This window comes from Octodon degus, unplaced genomic scaffold (assembly GCF_000260255.1).
Source record: "Octodon degus isolate 3935 unplaced genomic scaffold, OctDeg1.0 scaffold00042, whole genome shotgun sequence".
Taxonomy (NCBI): domain Eukaryota; kingdom Metazoa; phylum Chordata; class Mammalia; order Rodentia; family Octodontidae; genus Octodon; species Octodon degus.
Window position 1 is genome coordinate 14,145,248 of NW_004524618.1, and position 18,047 is coordinate 14,163,294.

At 43.2% G+C, this 18,047-nt stretch overlaps 2 protein-coding genes across 9 annotated transcripts in view; one reads left to right on the forward strand and one right to left on the reverse strand.

Moving 5' to 3' along the window:
- Nrap (nebulin related anchoring protein) overlaps positions 1-13,387 on the reverse strand; it is a 69,140-nt gene extending 55,753 nt beyond the window's left edge. For 3 of the 8 annotated variants that reach the window (XM_023715443.1, XM_023715447.1, XM_023715446.1), the window contains exons 1-8: positions 13,121-13,386; positions 12,706-12,800; positions 12,071-12,158; positions 6,750-6,854; positions 3,560-3,664; positions 2,456-2,560; positions 1,534-1,638; positions 129-236 (exon numbers count right to left, since the gene is read on the reverse strand). In XM_023715443.1, the coding sequence (XP_023571211.1) occupies positions 129-236; positions 1,534-1,638; positions 2,456-2,560; positions 3,560-3,664; positions 6,750-6,854; positions 12,071-12,158; positions 12,706-12,800; positions 13,121-13,192 (783 nt within the window). In that variant the 5' untranslated portion in view covers positions 13,193-13,386. Of the gene's footprint in view, positions 1-128; positions 237-1,533; positions 1,639-2,455; positions 2,561-3,559; positions 3,665-6,749; positions 6,855-12,070; positions 12,159-12,705; positions 12,801-13,120 lie in introns of all 8 variants that reach the window. The other 5 variants (XM_023715445.1, XM_004631588.2, XM_023715441.1 and 2 more) reach the window with 3 other exon arrangements.
- The window catches only part of Casp7 (caspase 7), a 51,358-nt gene continuing 39,612 nt past the window's right edge, over positions 6,302-18,047 (forward strand). The window contains exons 1-2 of the mRNA XM_023715452.1: positions 6,302-6,307; positions 10,541-10,545. The gene's annotated coding sequence lies outside the window, so the exon portion shown is untranslated. The remainder of the gene's footprint in view (positions 6,308-10,540; positions 10,546-18,047) is intronic.

Consider the following 18,047-nt stretch of genomic DNA (forward strand, 5'->3'; position numbering starts at 1 on the left):
GGAAACTATGAAGGAAACTACTTCTTGGCTCCAGAGAGCATCCAAAAGTAGACAGGAAGTGGGACGACTAGGCTCAGGTTAACATCCTGCTTCCTCTGTACTGTGGCAACACTGCTGTGCGCACTTACGTCACTGGCCAGCTCGTTCGCTCTTTTGGCTATCTGATAGGCCGGTGTGATCATGGCAGGAAAACTGCCTTTCCCTCTTTGTTGTTCATAGTCCTCTGTGTATCTCACCTGAAAAAAAAAAAGTTTAAAGGAAAAGGAAAAGAAAATCACATGCCAAATCCCACCATCATCAGAGGACCCTAGTGAGGTGCTCTACTAGGGGCTTCATGACACCTTGCCCACCCTGCCACAGTTCTAATGGCACATAATTGGATTATAGCTTGATGAACCATGGACATCTGGCTTACCTTTTAATTCCCAGTACCTAGCACAGGGTAACTGGCACTTGGAGACACTCAAGGTGTCAAAGTGCATGCTGAGAATATACTTGTATTGCACCTGATATGGGCCAATCCTTAGGGCTGGGCACAGCGAAGTCTGCCCTTGGGGAGCTACAGTCAAGTTTGGTAGACCAAAGAGGCTTCTCAATCCCAGACCCAGGCCAAGAAAATGGAAACTGCTTACTAAGGTGAAGCTAGATTTGTACTTCAACCTCCCATTCGGAACAATAATACTGCTTGGCCTTTGTATGCACATGGGCTGTGGAAAGGCAGGTGACGCTCTTCCTCAGCACTGCCTACGGAGGTGGCAGCCATCTCCCACTTGGCACTATGGTGGCCCTCAGACCCCTCATGAAGCCCAAGATCGCTAAAAAGAGGACCAAGAAGTTCATCTGGCACCAGGCAGACCAGTATGTCTGGCGGAAACCCAGAGGCATCGACAGCAGGGTGTGGAGGAGGTTCAAGGGCCAGATTCTGATGCCCAACATGGGCTATGGAAGTAACAGAAAGGCAAAGCACACGCCACCCGGTGGCTTCCGGAAGTTCCTGGTGCACAATGTTAAGGAGCTGGAGGTGCTGCTGGTGTGCAACACGTCTTATGAGCAGAGATTGCTCACAACATCTCTAAGAACTGCAAGGCCATCGTGGAAAGAACAACCCAACCAGCCATCCGAGTCACCAATCCCAATGCCAGGTTGCGCAGCGAAGAGAACAAGTAGACAGCCTGTGTACAGGTTTATGTGTGTTTCAGTAAGACCTCAAAAAATGAAGAAAAAAAAAGGCAAGTGGCAAAAATTATTTTGAAATTCTTTTTGTACGTTTACAGTGGCAATTAACCAGATCAATCAGCTACATTTGGCTTGGAATTCATCTGATGTAGGGTTTCCAGTTTAAAGGGTTTCAGTAGGGTCTGTGCTAGCTTGCTTCCTGGACCCAGATGAGCATCTTTCATGTTGGAAAGCTCTTCCTGATACCCACATGGGACTCAGATGCCTGCTGCATTCTCCCTCCCTCTTCCTCCAGGTAAGACAAGAATAAGGAATCTTCTGTGAAGACCACTGCATCTGGTCACCCCTGTTTCTTACGTCACTTTGCAGTTGTCCCCCAGCCTTCGCCCTCAGCAGCTCCGGAGTGTCTGCCACCGTGGTGAACCTGGAGATGCGCTCGTCATGCCCCCTCTTGTATTCCACCTGATGGAGAGACACCACACAATTAAGGTTGCGCAAGGCCAGACCTCCAGAGAACTCTCCTGAAGCTATGCTGTCAGTCTACAGGCAACTCAAACCTGTGGCAAATTTATTATGGTCCCCCAAGCACTGATATTAATGTGCTAAATTTAAGGGGGTGCCAGGTATGTTGGCTCATGCCTATAATCCCAGCACTTGGAGGCTGAGGCAAGAGGATCACCATAAGTTTAAAGCCAGCCTGGGCTACAAAGTAAGTGAAAGGCCAGCCTGACCTGCATAGTGAAACCCTATCTCTAAATAAATATTCAAGAGGGTGCCAGATACTTCTAGGTGTTAACAAATAGTGACTTAATCTCTATAACAATCACATCCAGTGAAAAATGTGTCCCCCCACACCCGCCCTTACAAGTGAAAAGCCAAGGAACAGAGAGGTTAAGTAATGTTCGTGACCCTCCAGCTAATACATGATAGAACCAGGAATCAAGTCTCAACTTTGTGGTTCCAAAATCTGAACTTGTAACCAACAACTACACCACCCTTCAGGAAGTTCTGCCACCCAGGTAATAAAAATCAGCAGTCTCAAGAAATTGTTTGGATCTTGAGATGAGTTACGCGGCCTTTTCTCTATGTTGTGAAATGTGGCCCCATCAAGGGACGGGAGATAAATGGGAGGAAAAAGGTAAGAGCATAGCTTTCTCCATACAACAGCAACAGCCCTGGTGTTAAAAACACTTGCTAAAACGTCTTCCTTGTGAACCTCAGGGCTTAATCAGTGACAACCATAAGCACAGTCGACGGCACTTGGCAGCAGGACACTCGCCTGGCTGGCCAGCTGGTTGGCTTTCTTGGCCCTTTCATAAGCAGGCGTGATCATGGCTGGAAAGCTCCCCTTGCCGCTCTGCCGTCCGTAGTCTTCCGTGTACTCCTGTTGGCCAGAACCAGTCTCAGCGTGAGAACAGTGTGAGGTGCAGGGTGAGAGCCCAAAGCCCTGCCGCGAACCTGGCTTCATTATTTGGGGACATGCCAACCACTTGGAATAAGTTTGATCGTGGCATTCGACTGGCGATTTTTATACATCATAAATAATGGAAAAAGTCATGTTCTCCAAGTCAAAAGAGATCCTCTTCAACACTTAGATGAGATTTTGTGGATCCTGGCACAACCCCACCAGTATCCTCTCACTCCAGGCTATGATAACCTAGCAATTGATGGAAGAGACTGTTGCGACTTATCCAGAACTTTGGGAGTCAAATATCTTAATTGTTCCTCATCACCTGTAGATGGTTAGTTTTCCTAAGAAGAGATATCGCCTCGGCATTTGTGCTTTTAGTAATTTCTTTCCCTTTCCTAAAGGAAAAATTGCCTGGATGAATTTCCTGTTTTTGGAAAACAGGATTTTCCAAAACTGATTTTGCAAATGGTAAGTGTCTGGGGGAGGGCCAGAGGGCACGTGGGCAACGAGCTAAGGGTTCCTGCTATCAGGCTGGAATTGCCTTCTGGCTGGAGCACTTGCTAAGGTCTCCCTGACAGTTCTGGAGCTCAGGAGTCTAAAGTGAGCCATTAGGGATTATTACTTCTAGAAGAAAGGCCATCTCTTTGCCTCTTCTGTCCTCTAGAGGCCCGCAGCTTTCTGTTTCCCTCCTGACATGGCTTCGACCTCTGTTTCGGCCATCACTGCACCTTTCTCCGACTCTGGCCACCTCCCTCCCCCCGGGGCCCACCTTAAGAATCTTCAGTCTTCCCATCTCAACATCCTTAACTGCTAATTCTCCTGAACATGTAAGACATACATAGACTCCAGAGATTAGGACACAGGAATCTTTGGGGAAAGGCACAATATGTTATCTACCACAGTCTTAAAAATACAGGAACATTTAATCCAATTGTGGAACCAATTGTTTAAAGTACGTTCTACTGCCCTTACCTCACCAAGAGCTTGTCGAGCCTCAACCATCCTTACGATTTCGGGATCTGGCAGAGCCCCTGGGCACCAGGCATTGCCTTCCCCATATCCAGGCCAGTAGCCTCCCTATAAAGGAAGCACCAAGGTGAGTACAAATACACACCACACACATGTGGTTGGCAAAAGCCCAAGCTCTACCCCATACTCCCAACAAGGCACATATGTTAGCAAAGTAAGACATTCTCTAGGCTATTAGCACCTATTAGTTTATATGTCTGAGCTAACTCAAATGCTCATGTCTTCTGACTAGAAAATGACCTCAAATCCTGAATAATTGAATTTTCTGAGATTCGCTGATATTGCAGAAAAACTTCAAACAGATCTCAGCATTTCTCTCTGCATCACTGCCCTGAAATCAGGCAGGAAGACATCCCTATAGATGTCTGAGATGGATCAACATTAATCAGACAAACTTCAGAAACCTACTACCCCTTATGTGCTTGGCAACTGACAATGAAAAAAGAAAAGAAGACAAAATTTCCCTTTTAAGATATTTATAATTTACCTTTGAAGATGAACCTAACACAGGAAACAAATAGTATTTAGAAAACATTTGTATATTGAACACAAGAATTTCTAAAAAAACCACCCTGTATGAGATGGGTCCTGTTTTTGGCAGGAAGATGGAATTTGAGCTGGACCTCCAGGACAAAGGTCAGTTATCAGGGACAATGAGAAAAAGAAGGCACACATGCATACACATACACATGAACACACACACACACACACACACACACACACTCCACAGGTCAGATCCACAAAAGAAGGGATTTTCATGCCTTATCACAGACTGCCTCCAAAACCTGGGGTGGTGCCTGTCACACAGCACACTCAATAAATATTTGTTAAAGAAATTCCAAGAATGTGGCCTGCCCTCAAGGGAAGCACACAGGCAGAGCCCAGCCTTGAAGATCTGGAAAAGTGTATAAAATTTAGTCAACCACACTAGCAAGCAGGAAGTCTGAATTGAAACAACATGCAGATCCAGCCCCGTGATACTAAGCTCTGGTGAGTGTGGGGAAGCACAGATTCTCACAGTCCATCTGAAAGCACACAGCCACTTTGGAAAGGAATTTCATAGTTTCTATGAAAATTGAGAAGCTACACATCCTTGGATCCAACAATCTCATTTTTTATTATCTATTCTAGAGAAATACTCATTTCTGCCTAAAGGATGCCATAAACAAGGGACAACTGTGCAAGAAAAAAGCTTTGTAAGAGAAAAATAATGGCAACGCCCTTGCCCAATAACAGGACAGTTATGTGACAGGTGCTCTGTGATGCTTATATCTATTGCCCTCCACAGTTCCACCAGCTAGGGGGCCTGCCCCTTAGCTCAGTTCTTTAAGTGGCTGCTTCAACAAAGCAGTCAGGCTCAGGATGCTGTGGTTCGATCCCCACAACTCAAGCCAGCCAAACCTGCCCTGAAGGCATTCGGAGTGAAAAAAAAAATCCTTATCGCAGTTCCACGAGCTCACAGCTGGGCCTTCAGGGAGTGGCTGGATCATGCGCGTGATGCTGGGAGTCTGGGTGTCGGATACTGAGTTAGTCCACTCATGGGTTTATAGTTGGGTGTGATGCTGGGAGGTGCGGTCTGCTGAGAAGAGGCAGGTCACTGCGGGTGGGGCCCGCGAAGATGCATCTTTCCTCCTGCCTTTGATGGCTCCTCAGCTTCCTCCCTGCCACACCATGTGCTGTTTCTCCTCCACCAAGCTGCCCTACCTTGGGCCAGCTGACTATGGATCGAAACCTTTGCAAACAGTGAGCAAAATAAACCTTTCCTCCTTTGACTTGTGAGCATGGAGTACTTTGTCCCAGCAACAAGAAAGCAACTCTGATACATTCTGAGCAGTGCATCCATGGTATACCCAAGGATACACTTAATGGATGCTGATGGCGAATTATCTCCAAGATATTTGTTGAGTGAAAACCACAGACTGTGAAATAATACATATTGTTTCATGGAAAAAAAAATCAATAGAAAGAAATATACATATATAAATACCAATAAAGTAATAAGAGCCAGTATTTATTATGTCTAAAAATATTCAAGGGGCCGGCCAAATAGCTCAGCAAATTAAAGCACCTGCAAGTACACGCACGAGTTCGATCCCCAGGTCTGCCATGCCGGCCCCGCCCCTCCCGTCCCCACCCCCACCCCGTGCCGGCCCCGCCCCCCGGGGCACGCGCTGAGATGGTGATTGAGACTTAGCATGGTGTTGTGTGCCTGTAATCCCAGCTCTTGGGAGGCTGTAAACAGGAGAAACGCTACAAGTCTGATCTAGTAGTGAGACCCTGAACACCCTGTAGACCCTTCCCTAAAATACAGAAAAAAAGTAAAATAAAATTAAAAAATAAAACTATTCAAATACTTTCAGTAGCTATTCTTTTAATCTTCACAAAAACTGAAACAAAGGGGCTGGGGAGATTGCTTCAGTGGAATAAGCACTTCCCTGGCAAGTGCAAGGGACTGAGTTCAATCCCTGGTTCCGGGAAAAAAAAAAAAAAAAATCTGAAGCAAAGTTAAATAACTCAGTCAGGTTCCCTCACTAAAGGTAGTAGCTGAGCCCAAACTTAAGCACTAGAAAGTTAGATGCAGGGCCAGGGATATGGCTCAGGCACACAAGGATCTGCCTGGCAAGAACAGGGTCCTGAGTTTGATCTCTAGTACCGCCAAAAAAAAAAAAAAGGCAAGAGGGACAGAGAGTGGTGGCAGCAAAAGTCAGGCACATGCCAGAAGCTGTGTGTGACCAGCATGCACAAGTGAGGCTGGGGAGCGGCAAATGTGCAAGAGGAAAAGACAGCATGGCGGGGCCTCCCTGAGTCCCGGCAGGAACATGGGGATGAGGATGAGAGGGCTGGGGCAGCATGAGGTGACAAGGGACGCAAGGGCAGCATTGGTCTCAAGTCTGGACAAGTGTTCCCAGGGACAGCAGCACAGTGGTTGGACAGGACAATTTTTTACAGTGAACTTGGACTGGAGCAGAAACAGCACTTTCTAGGACACATTGACAAAGGTCTCCTGTGGACAGCTGGAATTATACCTCAAATAAAAGAAAACTGAGCAGTGTTGCACTCGTAGCACACATAGCACGTTGGTGTCGTGTGTCGTCCTTTCTTCACCTAACCCCACTTACTCCTCTTTTCTCACCTCACGCATCAGTGGCTGCCTGTCGGGTCCGCTCAGCCCATCCTTGGATTTCATGTCCCAGTGGAAAACCGACTTAAAGTGCTTATCATCTCCTTGATCACAGATCTGCACAGGATGATGTCAGCAATGTTCCCATCCGAGAAGAAAAGAAAAATTCGTCAGTAATATACAGCTCGGACTGGAGGATCTTCTCCAAGTCTCAATGCAAAGCATCTTCACTGCTGTCCAAGGCACGGTCGTTGTCCATACTTCTGGGTTTCATCCGGGCCACCAGCCAGGTGTCACATACTGAGCTCTTGCTGTGTGCTGAGCTCTATTGAGGAGTGTAGGTTAAATGTGTAAGATAACGTCAACACACACCCCCAAAGTGTCCAGGCCAGAGTCGACTCAGAGCGCAATGTGCGTCATTGTTCTCTACTTTAGTTTGGTAAAATGTTGGTCTTCCAATTTCATGAGGATATCATCCACATGATGACATAACTCTACCTTCATATTTTGATGTACAACATACCCCGAATTGGTTCTCATTCATGGCTGTGAGGTAGGAGCCAAGGTTCACTCTCTTCATATGAACGTGCAATCCTCCTAGCACCTTACTGAAAGATCGTTCTTGCTCCATTGGACAGTAGTGGTGAATTTGTCACAATGGAAGCGAACATACACAAATAGGCAACTCAATTCTTGGACTACTGGTCTCTCTGTTCAGGGCCAATCCTGCACTGAGTGAATTAGTACTGCTTTTAGAGCAAATCATGAAGTACAATACACTAAATCCTTAAATTGTGTTCTTCAAGATTTTTAGATATTCGAGAGCCCTTATATCTTCAAATCAATTTTAGAATCGATCTTCTAGTGTCTACAAAACACTGGAAGATTTCAGCCGAGATGGCATCCAGTAGCACAGTAACAGCTATGTCACATACATTGGTCAATTTGCAGTGAACTGCCAAGGTAACAGCTTCATGACTTGGGACAAGGAAAGATTTCTTAAGGAAATCATAAAAAAAGACTAACGATAAAGGGGAAAACTCAGGGCCAGCAAGATAGCTCAGCAGACTGAAGCACCTGCTTAGGCTAGCTTAGGCAAGTATAAGGACTGCGGTTCGATCCTGGCACCACATGCTGTGCCAGCCCCGCCCCCAGGGCAGGCTGAGCCTGCCAGAGTCTGGGCATAGTAGCACAAGCCTGTAATCCCAGCACTGGGGAGGCTGAAAGCAGGAGGATCACCATGGATCTGTGCTGCAAAGTGAGACCCTGCAACAACTAAATATTCTTAAATAATAAATAAGTAAATAAAAACTAGAAAATTATCAAAATTTATTAAGTCTGAGATGAGGCCCAGAAATATGAAATTTTCATATGCTGAAGTTTAAATTCTTGCCTTTATAGACAAAAAAGAAGCAAGACAAAATTAAAACCCAGGATTCCAGCTCACTATCACTTTCTGTCACTGAATTCCTAGGACTGCTATGGCTGAGGTTGCTTAACGTAGCTCTAATATATTTTTAAATGTATAAATGAAGGCTTCAGAAACATTTTCCTTGCCTTTGGGAACATCACAGACTGAAGGCAGGATCTCAGATATGCACAGCCAGTTAAATCTTTGCAGCAGGTGTCCCTCAAGCAGTTCTGAGGGTTTAGCAGACTCCTGGTCTCTAGCCAACAAATGTAAGAATTTCCCCCATCCTGACCATGGCCATTCCAAATGTCTCCAGATAATCACCAAATGTCTCACCACTTCCCTAGAGAATCCTATACCTAAGGAATTCCATCCCACTTCCCGGAGGCATTTGCTCCCTGTAGTGCGAATCTGTCACGCCAGAGATCTCTCTGGAGAATCATGATACTCTAAGCAAAGGAAGAGGGGAAAAGCCATACATTACTGGTAAGGTTCACAGTAAGGCCAAAGGTTCTCTCTTTAAGTAGATGGGAATGTAGATATTTCATTCTCTAAAAGTTCTACTCACACCCACCAAACAAGAAATTCTGTCTTAGTGAATATTTACTTTTTAAAAATTTGACATCTAAGAAACCATAAATCTGTGGCAAATGCTAGCTCATAGTCTTTACTCTTCACCATTGTCACTACCACAGAAGCATCCCTTCTCTTCTTTGTTGAAATTTTTATCACATGTACAATGAATTTGGTTTTCCATCAGCTGCCAAAGTTCTCAGAGAGACAAGGGGGTAATAGAAGTAACCTATCACACCCTCACTACAATTGTAAGATCTGAGGCTTAGATGGGATGTGGTTGTGCATTTCAGGTTTTCCTTCTAGGAAAAGAAGTAAAAGGGCTCTCAGTAATTAACTGTTTGTTCATACACACATGTGCTTGTGTAGGCCCACACCTTATACATACATATATGTATGCATGCATCTATACATATGTACACACACCATGTGCACACATGTATGCATGCATACACATACACATGTATGTGTATTATCACACTACAGACACATTACATATATCATGTGCGCATATATGCATATAAACCACATATATATCCAATATATATATATATATATGTAGATACACATTTATATACCTGTGCACATATTACAAATACACATACACATATATGTATGTGTATACACCATCTTTAGATCTGCATACACACATAAACATTCTCCCCTTATGCACACATACATACACATATAAATAGTCACATGGTCACATAGATGTAAACAGATAAACACACAGAGGCCTCCTGGGAAGCTCCTTACATTGCCCATGGCTGGAAATAGAACCGGTGATAATCCTAGGCACCTACAAGGTTGGGTCTGTCATCACAGTTAAAAGAAAGTGAGATCAGCCAAGCAATGGCCGTGACTCATCCACATGGCTGACACTGACAAAGGTTCTACAATCTGAGGTGCAGGATCTCAGGATAAATCCTGAGGGGATTTCACTGACCTTATCAGACCCAAAAGCCACAACTCTTGTTGCATAGGTCATGCTTTACCTTGGTCTTAACCATCCAGCAGAAAAGTATAAAAACGAAGTATAAGAAGTAAAGCCATGCTGTTATGTTCAGCAGTAGGGGACTCAGGTCAACAATTTCTGACATTGCCAGTCAAGCAGAAGACCCAATACTATTATGGACTACTGGACTCTTTTAGAATATTTTGCTGAGTTTACACACCTATAATATTTAAATGATGGAACTTAACAAAAAAAGGGGATACAGATGAATGTCCATTTTGTATCTGTGTATTCAAAGTGGTCAGGATAGATATATAGCTACATTCTCTTATGAATAGAGGGATTTGTTTTAATGGTGTTTGTAAATAGGATATCAAGTCTGCATCTTGTACAGCAATTAACCACTAGGAAGAATGTATACAATGTGTTAATCATTAAAACTGTCCTACCAATTTGGTTTGAAACTGTCTCATTGCTATTTGTTTCTCAATAAAATTATGGAAAAAAAAGAAAGAAAGTGAGATCACTACAAAGAGAGGTAAATATCATGTGACCTGCTACATGCTTGTACTGTGGACTTGGCAGCTAAGGTTAAAGTCAAGTGGCAAATACCGACCCTGTATGTCTTTCTGCAGGAATGGAATTCCTGCAAACAGCATTTTGAGGAGTAAGTCCACTCCTTTCACGCAACTACAGAGACATCTAGATATATAAAAACATAAAGAAGCATTTGTTTGCTTCTGGAGAGTGTACCCACCCTGTAGGTACACACGTAAGTGGGTGCATGACAAGAATTGTGCAATCAGACAGCCCTGGATTTGTACCTAAGGAACTGAGTGAAGCAGGACAAGAGACTTAACAGAGCTGAGTATCAGCTTCTTCAACTGTAATGTGACAATGTGAAGCAGGGGGTTCTTGTGAAGAATAAGTGAGAAAACACACAGATCTCAGCACAGCCTTCAGCACACTGTTTAAGAGCTAAATTCAATATTAATTGTAATGTCATGCAGCTGCCCTCAGACATCAAGAGATAAAAATCAAATTCCTAAAGGAATTAGTCTTTTTTGTAAACTGCTTATGAATTGTGAATTTATTACTTTGGAGGGTGACTAGAAATTGAATCCAGGCCTTTCTCACTGAGCTACTTCCTCAGCTTGATTGATTGATCTTTTGAGACAAGATCTCACTAAATCACTAAGGTACCCAAACTGGTCTTAAGCTTGGGGTCCCTTCTGCCTCAGCCTCCCAGAACACTAGGTTACAGGCATGCACCCCCATGGCCAGCTTGCCCCTGAGTTTTCAAAGCATGTGAATCCCTAGAAGTAGATGTACAAGCTAATCTCTCACCTCTGTTTCCTCACCAGCACAATGGGACAATAACACTACTCACTTCGTTGGGCTGTAATGTGTATGATATGAATAGGCATGGTGTGAATCAAGCGATTCTCTAATAAGTGCTATACACACTTGTTAAATAAAAATAATGATGTCAATTGCCCATTTAAGTGAAACAAGGAACTTGAGAGAGCTTGCTGCATGGGCAGTAGTTCTATCTGATGCCCACTTTTCTAAGGAGGAGGATGGCCCAGCAGGCAAGAGTGTGAGGCCAGGGGACTTCAGTGAGGGAATCCCAGGGGAGGAGAGATTACCAGACAGCCCTCCAACTTCTGGGTAATTTTCTAATTATAGAACACCACTAAGCTCCATCCCATAAAGCAACTTCTCCCTGGGCCTCTGCAAAACTAAGTGCTCAATGATTCACCACTTTAATAGATGCCAGAGTTCAACCAACAGCGAGGTATTCAACAAATCTCTTGATTTTTCCAAAGAAATTAGATTTATCAAAATGGCCTTCTTGTCTACCTCCACCCCAACTCCCCACCCCCAAAGCCAAACTTCGTTTCTAAATCAAAATACGTGTATATTTGACCTAGTCCTACCCTAAAGAGACAGAGGCCACAAAAAATCTTGAAAATCTATTGAGTTCAGAGAGACTTGAGAGTATGAAACTGGAGGCTTTTAATTTTCTATACCTAAATATCAAAGAGGAAAGAAAAGAAGGACCTTTTTAATATTTTTCAACCAGATAAACTTTGTTTTATGTGGTAAGCATCTACTGTATGCCAGGCCTATTTATAAACTAACATTAGTATGTTCAGAGCCAAGCAAACACGAAGGTTGTATTAGGATCAAAGACTTCAAATATGGAACCTAGATTAGCCTGTGTGTTGTATAATGTGGAAAGAGGACAAACGGCACCATTTGTTACCAAAATACACTTTGTGCCTGCGGAGGAAATGAATTGGTGACACAGAGAGACACTTAAAAACCTAACAGGTGACTAAGCACACGGATTTTCTTTAAAAGCTATTTGGAAATGAAAAACCAACTTACCCCACCCACGGCTCCTGGAAATGTCTTCAAATTTAGACTTAATGGAGTGTGATAGACACTAGTGAAAGTGTTGTTCTTGGGGTTATGGCTACAAAAAATAAATATAAATCAAAGTTAGAAGTGCACTTTATTCAAGACGATTGAATGACTCTTCTTAGAGTTAGTTTTAAAATCAGTAAACGTAAAATCTAATAATTACATTCAGGATTTTCCAAGCAGTAAGTCTTACAGGTTTATAGTTAAAATAAACTCAACTTATCCTAAACTTAAAGATAAAATTCAATAGGATATAATCACCAGAGAACTCTGTGAAAAATAGAAAAGAATTTGAAGATTATCTAAAAGAAAAACACTGGAAAAGTTCCATGTGCATAGCTGTGGCGGTGATACTGTTCTGGACAACATTTAACATTGGAAGTTCCTTACAGTGGATAGAATTAATCATTTATTTAAACAAATTTGAAGAATGCTGTCTACCGTATAAAATTCCACATTAGCTGTCTTCGACAGGTGAACACTTTGTGGGAACCTCCCTTGGATTTCACCCTGGCATATTTGACCTGAAACTTTAGTTAGCTACTTGCAGAAAAACAAGCAAAACTCTGGAGGTCAGGGAGGGGTCTCTGCCCACTTACGCGTGACAGTAGGGCTTCTTCTGGTGACTCACGAAGTTATTCACAGACAGCATCATCTTGCAGACTTCACAGTGAAAACACGCCTTGTGCCATATCTAGAAATCACATAGAAAAGATCTGCTGATTAATTCTTTTTTTCCCAGAACCTAGATTGTTATGTGTTTTAGGGTCAAAAAAATTTTTTGGAGATTTAGGGATCATGATTTAAAAATTAAAAACTATATGCACAAATATAGTATGTTAAATAAATGGATAACTGCTCTGAGGCAACGTAGACCTAGAAATGGTTAGAAAGTAAAAAAAGTATGGAAGTACAACTCTTCTTGTGATTGAAAAAACAATTCCCATAACTCTAGTCAGAAGATCAGTTCCCATGTCTGTTTGTATTTCCAAAAGCTGAGAGCTATCTACTGACCTGATCTATACAGCTGATCTTCTCAGCTGGGTAAACCCCGAAGCCACACCTGGAGCAAGCCTGTACATTCATCTTGAAGTCCGAAGACAGAAGACAAAGAGAGGCCACAGACAAAAAAAATCCAGAAAACAGCACGAAGATGGTTGTTCAACTCTCCAAAGTCCCAACCACAACGAAACTCCTGTATGCACCCTGATCCTTCAGAATCCAACTTCCACTTTCCTTTGCTGACCTTCTGGTTGGAAGTCAGCGGCTGGTTGGTTTTTAAAGCTGCCACTTACTCCAGGGACTATTTTGGCAACTCACTCAAGCACGCATGCGTCTGGGAAATAAGGTGGAGGTATTTCTAGCCGACATGCTTCTCGAAATAGAAAAGTGAACTCACAACGGCCTCATGTTTATGTGGAGAACCAAATCCTGCTGTATGATCAGCCAGCACGTCGTGGCTGAGCACCAGCTGTGATCATAACCCAAGAAAAGAACCTAAAGAATACACCATGCATCATCCAATGGTAGAAATAGCAAAGTTGGATGCAGGCATCCCATGACTAAAGCAGACAGGCCAGCTCCCGAAATACAAGAAATAAAGTAAGATTGGTTCGCTCTTTCAGAAGGGTGAATATGCTGTGCAAAAAAATTTCAGCTTTATTTACCAAAATATTCACAGCAGTGAAAGCACAAACTTTTTAAGACATTAGTTTGTATTTATCATCTACTGGGATGAAAAAATAAGAATAAATTAGACCTGTTGATGTGTTAGCCTTTGTGTACTATCCTGGAATGTTCCAGAAAGGCCTTTCTGCATGTGCTCTTGCCTCACAGGCCCTATTAGAGGTGGCTGGAAAACAGTAATCCTTCTTTCTGGATTTGTAAGTCTCTCATTGCCTTCAGTCTCTGCTTAAATGTCACTTCATTGCTTTGCAGGAATACTTCATATAAAATGATAACTTATCCCTCCCCCACCCCAAGCTCATTATCGTCTCTTCCCTCCGTCTGCTCATTCATCTTCAGAGCATTTGTTGCCACTGGAAATATTAAACATTAATGTAGCTATTTTTAAAATTTACATTGCTGCTATGAAAACAACTTCCACTAAAATGGGATACTTAGTCCTTGTTGCTACTTTTTTTAATCCCTGGGGCTTAGAACAGGGCCTGGCTTTTGAAAGGTACTCAGTAAGGCTTTAATGAAAGTATGAAATAGGGGCCAGGGAGATAGCTCAGTAGAATAAGAGCTTGCCTTTCAAGCACAAGGGCCTGAGTTCAATCCCTGGTTCCACAAAAGGAAGAAGAAGGAGGAGGAGGAGGAGGGGGAGGAGGAGGGGGAGGAGGAGGGGGAGGGGGAGGAAGAAAAAAATGAAATAAACCAAAATGCCTGTAGAGGACAGGGATAAAATTATGGCTATCTATAATCCCCTCATGCCCATATCTAGCATTGCCAGATGTTCTGATTTTTCCAGAGAAGCTAGAAATCTGAATTTATGAAATAAATTCATATTATGTAACACTGAGAATAAAACAATTAAAAAAGCCATGAGCAGTTGAATTTTTCTGGGAGGCTACCAGTTTGTGAACTTTGCCCTCAGTGCTCTGCTTAGGTAAGGAGTCCCCAGGAGGGGTGGAGAGAAAGCTGCAGCATGTTTATGCTACACGAAGACAGACAGGAAAAGAAAGATCCTACAAAGAAAGTGAAGAGTCACACTGACAAGAGACTAAGGGTAGGGTCAGGTCGGAAGTTATCCCATTCAGGACTCAAGGCTGCTCTCTATGTATGAACTTGAAGCAGGGACACCAGTCTGAGCCATTCCCATGAGAAATGTGACCCAGGCAGCGGGGCTGCTGGCAGCCTGAGCAAATGGGGACAGCAACTCTGGATGGTTTGCTCCGTATTGGACTGCTCAAGCCTTTTCTGGGAATGGGGTGGGAATCCCAAAAATCCCTAAGAATAAACTTACCCAGTCTAGAGGGTTGAGTGTTCATGATGACTTTCATTGAAGGAAAGAGGTTCTTAACATTCCTTCCCTGCCAGTGGCCGTCCTTACAGGCTACAGCTGTTACAACTTTTCAGCTAGATTTGAGACACAGAGGGCTACTGAAATGGAAGATTTAATCTGACCTGTGCCCTTACTTCTGCTTCATTAGAGATCAGAAATTGAGGGGAGAAACAACCTCATAGAACTAGAAATGGGATAATTGAAGGGACTAGAAGCAAATACTCATGGCCAGAACGACATAGACACAGTTTGGACAGGTGCTGTGGTTTGAATGTATCCCCTAAATTTCACAAGTTGGAAACTTCATTCCCAGTGCAAGTGTTGGACAGGAGCCTCATCAGGAAGGGGTGATTAGTGGATCAATGTGCTAACTGAGAGAGTGGCTTGTTGTACAGTGAGACGGTCTCCCTCTTGCTCTTTTCCTGTGGCTCTTTCTGCCTTCTGTCACGCAATGACATGGCAAGAAGGCTCTTGTCAGATGCTGATGTCATGCTTCTGGACTCCCCAGTCTCCAGCATTGAGAGCCAAATATATTTCCATTCATCATAAATCACTATGTTAGGTATTCTATTACACCAGCAAAAAGCAGACTAATAGACACAGTGCATGCTCCACATCCCCTCTCCTGCTTGGTATAGCTCCTCCTCTTTGTCCTTGACACAGGGATTATGTCAGGCCACTGAAGTCCAAACCAGGGAGCACAGAAGGTTCTTCTGCCCTTATGGAGTGGTTCACATAGCATGGGTATTAGCCTGGCTTCTCCAGAAAACAGAACCTGAGGCAAAGATATATGCAAAGAGACTCAAGGCCTTAGCCTGGACTTAGCAGACCCATCCCGTAAATAGCTAGTGTGAATTTGTACTTTAGATTTCTAGTAGCTGGCTGTGTGTCTCAGTACCTTTCCCTGAGAAATACAGGAAGCAGCCTAATGTTTACCCACTTGGTATGATGAACAGCAAAAAGTATGTACACATGCAAATGTGTCAAACTGGGATTTGGGACTCGTCTTTATGCGCCATCAACCTGGTTTTACATGTTTACCCGAGCATCACAGAGGGTCCAACAGCCCCACACCACTCTAGGATATGTTAAAAGAAAAAATTTCTTTTGATTTGTCTGGTAGAAGTAGCCCAGTGGCATATGAAAAGCCAGATTTGTAAGTTTTGAAGGAGGTCAAAAGTGAATCATCATATTACTCATGCAGGGACAATGAAGATGATCCATTAGAGTAAAATACATGCTTTCATAACGGAAGGATGGTGTGGGTGGAGGATGGTAACACTGACATTGGCCATGGGAGCCAAAGCTCCTGTGACAATGCAATGGAGCGAGAATCAGCTGATACAGACACAGGGAGTGCAGACCTTCTTGATTCAGAAAACAACAGGAGATAGCTTAGCAGCATAAGTGCCTGCCTGGAAAGCTTAGGGTTGTGAGTTCAATCCCCAGTACAAAACAAACCTATCAGGGAGAAGAAAATGGCAATGTGAGTACATATTTGATGAGCTGAAATGTTGAAAAACAGCTACACAACCAAATGTAACAATCCAATGTTAGAACTAGATCCAAAAATATAGTGAAGGTCCTGCGGGTGAAACATATTGGACAGAATGCCAGCACTGCCTTTCAGTGTCAGAGATTGTAACAGATGAAATGCGAAGGATGCTGTGAAATACACACAGGCCGAAACGCAAGTAAAGCCTTCTGCACACATCAATAGCCATGTTCAAAAATGCATTTATTATGACAGCTCACCAGCTGAGCGGAAAGCATCCGTAGGTCTTCTCTACATAGCGCAAATTTCTCATGACGATCTCAGAAATATGAAAGATTTACGGAAAAGTGATGAATCAAAATATGACATAAAAATGTATGCCTTTGCAGATGCAAACACTTAGCATCCTTTCACTTTAGACATTTACCCTGGAGCTCAGCCATCAGGTCCTTGTGCGTATAATAATAAGCCAAGCGGACAGGCTTATGACTATGTTGTGAACAGGCTTGTTCTCATCTCCCAAGCTAACCAGAATGTGACCTTCGACAACTGGTTTACCAGTTTCCAATTGACTTTTTTTGTAAACAGAGCACAGAGTTGACCAGTACAGGAACTGTACACAAGAAGAAAACAGAAATTTCAAATGAAATGTTGCAATTTTAAAACAGAGAATTGTATAGTACAATCTTTGAATTTCAGAAAGATATAACATCGGCTTCCTATATGGCAAAGAAAAGCAAACTGGTACTGCTGATGTCAACGTTCAACCCCGAAGGAAATATCGGTAAGGAAACACTGACAACAGAAGCCTGAGATGGAAATTTTCAGCAACAAACCTGCTGTTGCTGAGTTATGCAGCAACTACAATGTCACTCGAACACAGAGCCGTGGCCAGCGGTTGTGTTTTACTCGATCCTAAATGTGTGTGACATAAATAGCTTGCTGGTGTACAAAGAAAATAACAAGGGCGAAATATCACAGAGAAATTTTCTTAGAGGACTGAGACTGGAGCTCATAAGAGATCATTACAGTAGAGGTAACACAAAACGTTTCTGCCTGCAGAGCCTACCCTCAGACTCCGTGGAGTACAGCGGTGAGCTGACAGGTGAACAGGCAGGTCCAGCACATTTCTGTGGTTAAGTTTTGTAAGGAAGTAACGGCTGATGTGAAAATGTTGATGTCTATTCTAAACTCACAGCACAAATTAAGAATTAAATGATTTAATTCATTGATATTCTATGTTTTTGTTAACTACACATTGTATATAAGAACCTCCTGAAAGGACAGCAAGGCTACTGAGATGTCCTACAAGAAGGCCAGGAAAGCAAAAGACGTGATGTCACTGTAATGACACACGTGTGTGGTACATGCTGATGTCGTGTGCAGGCTGCTGTAGGTGATGACTGAAGCTCAGATTTTTTTTTTTTTTTTGGTAGAGT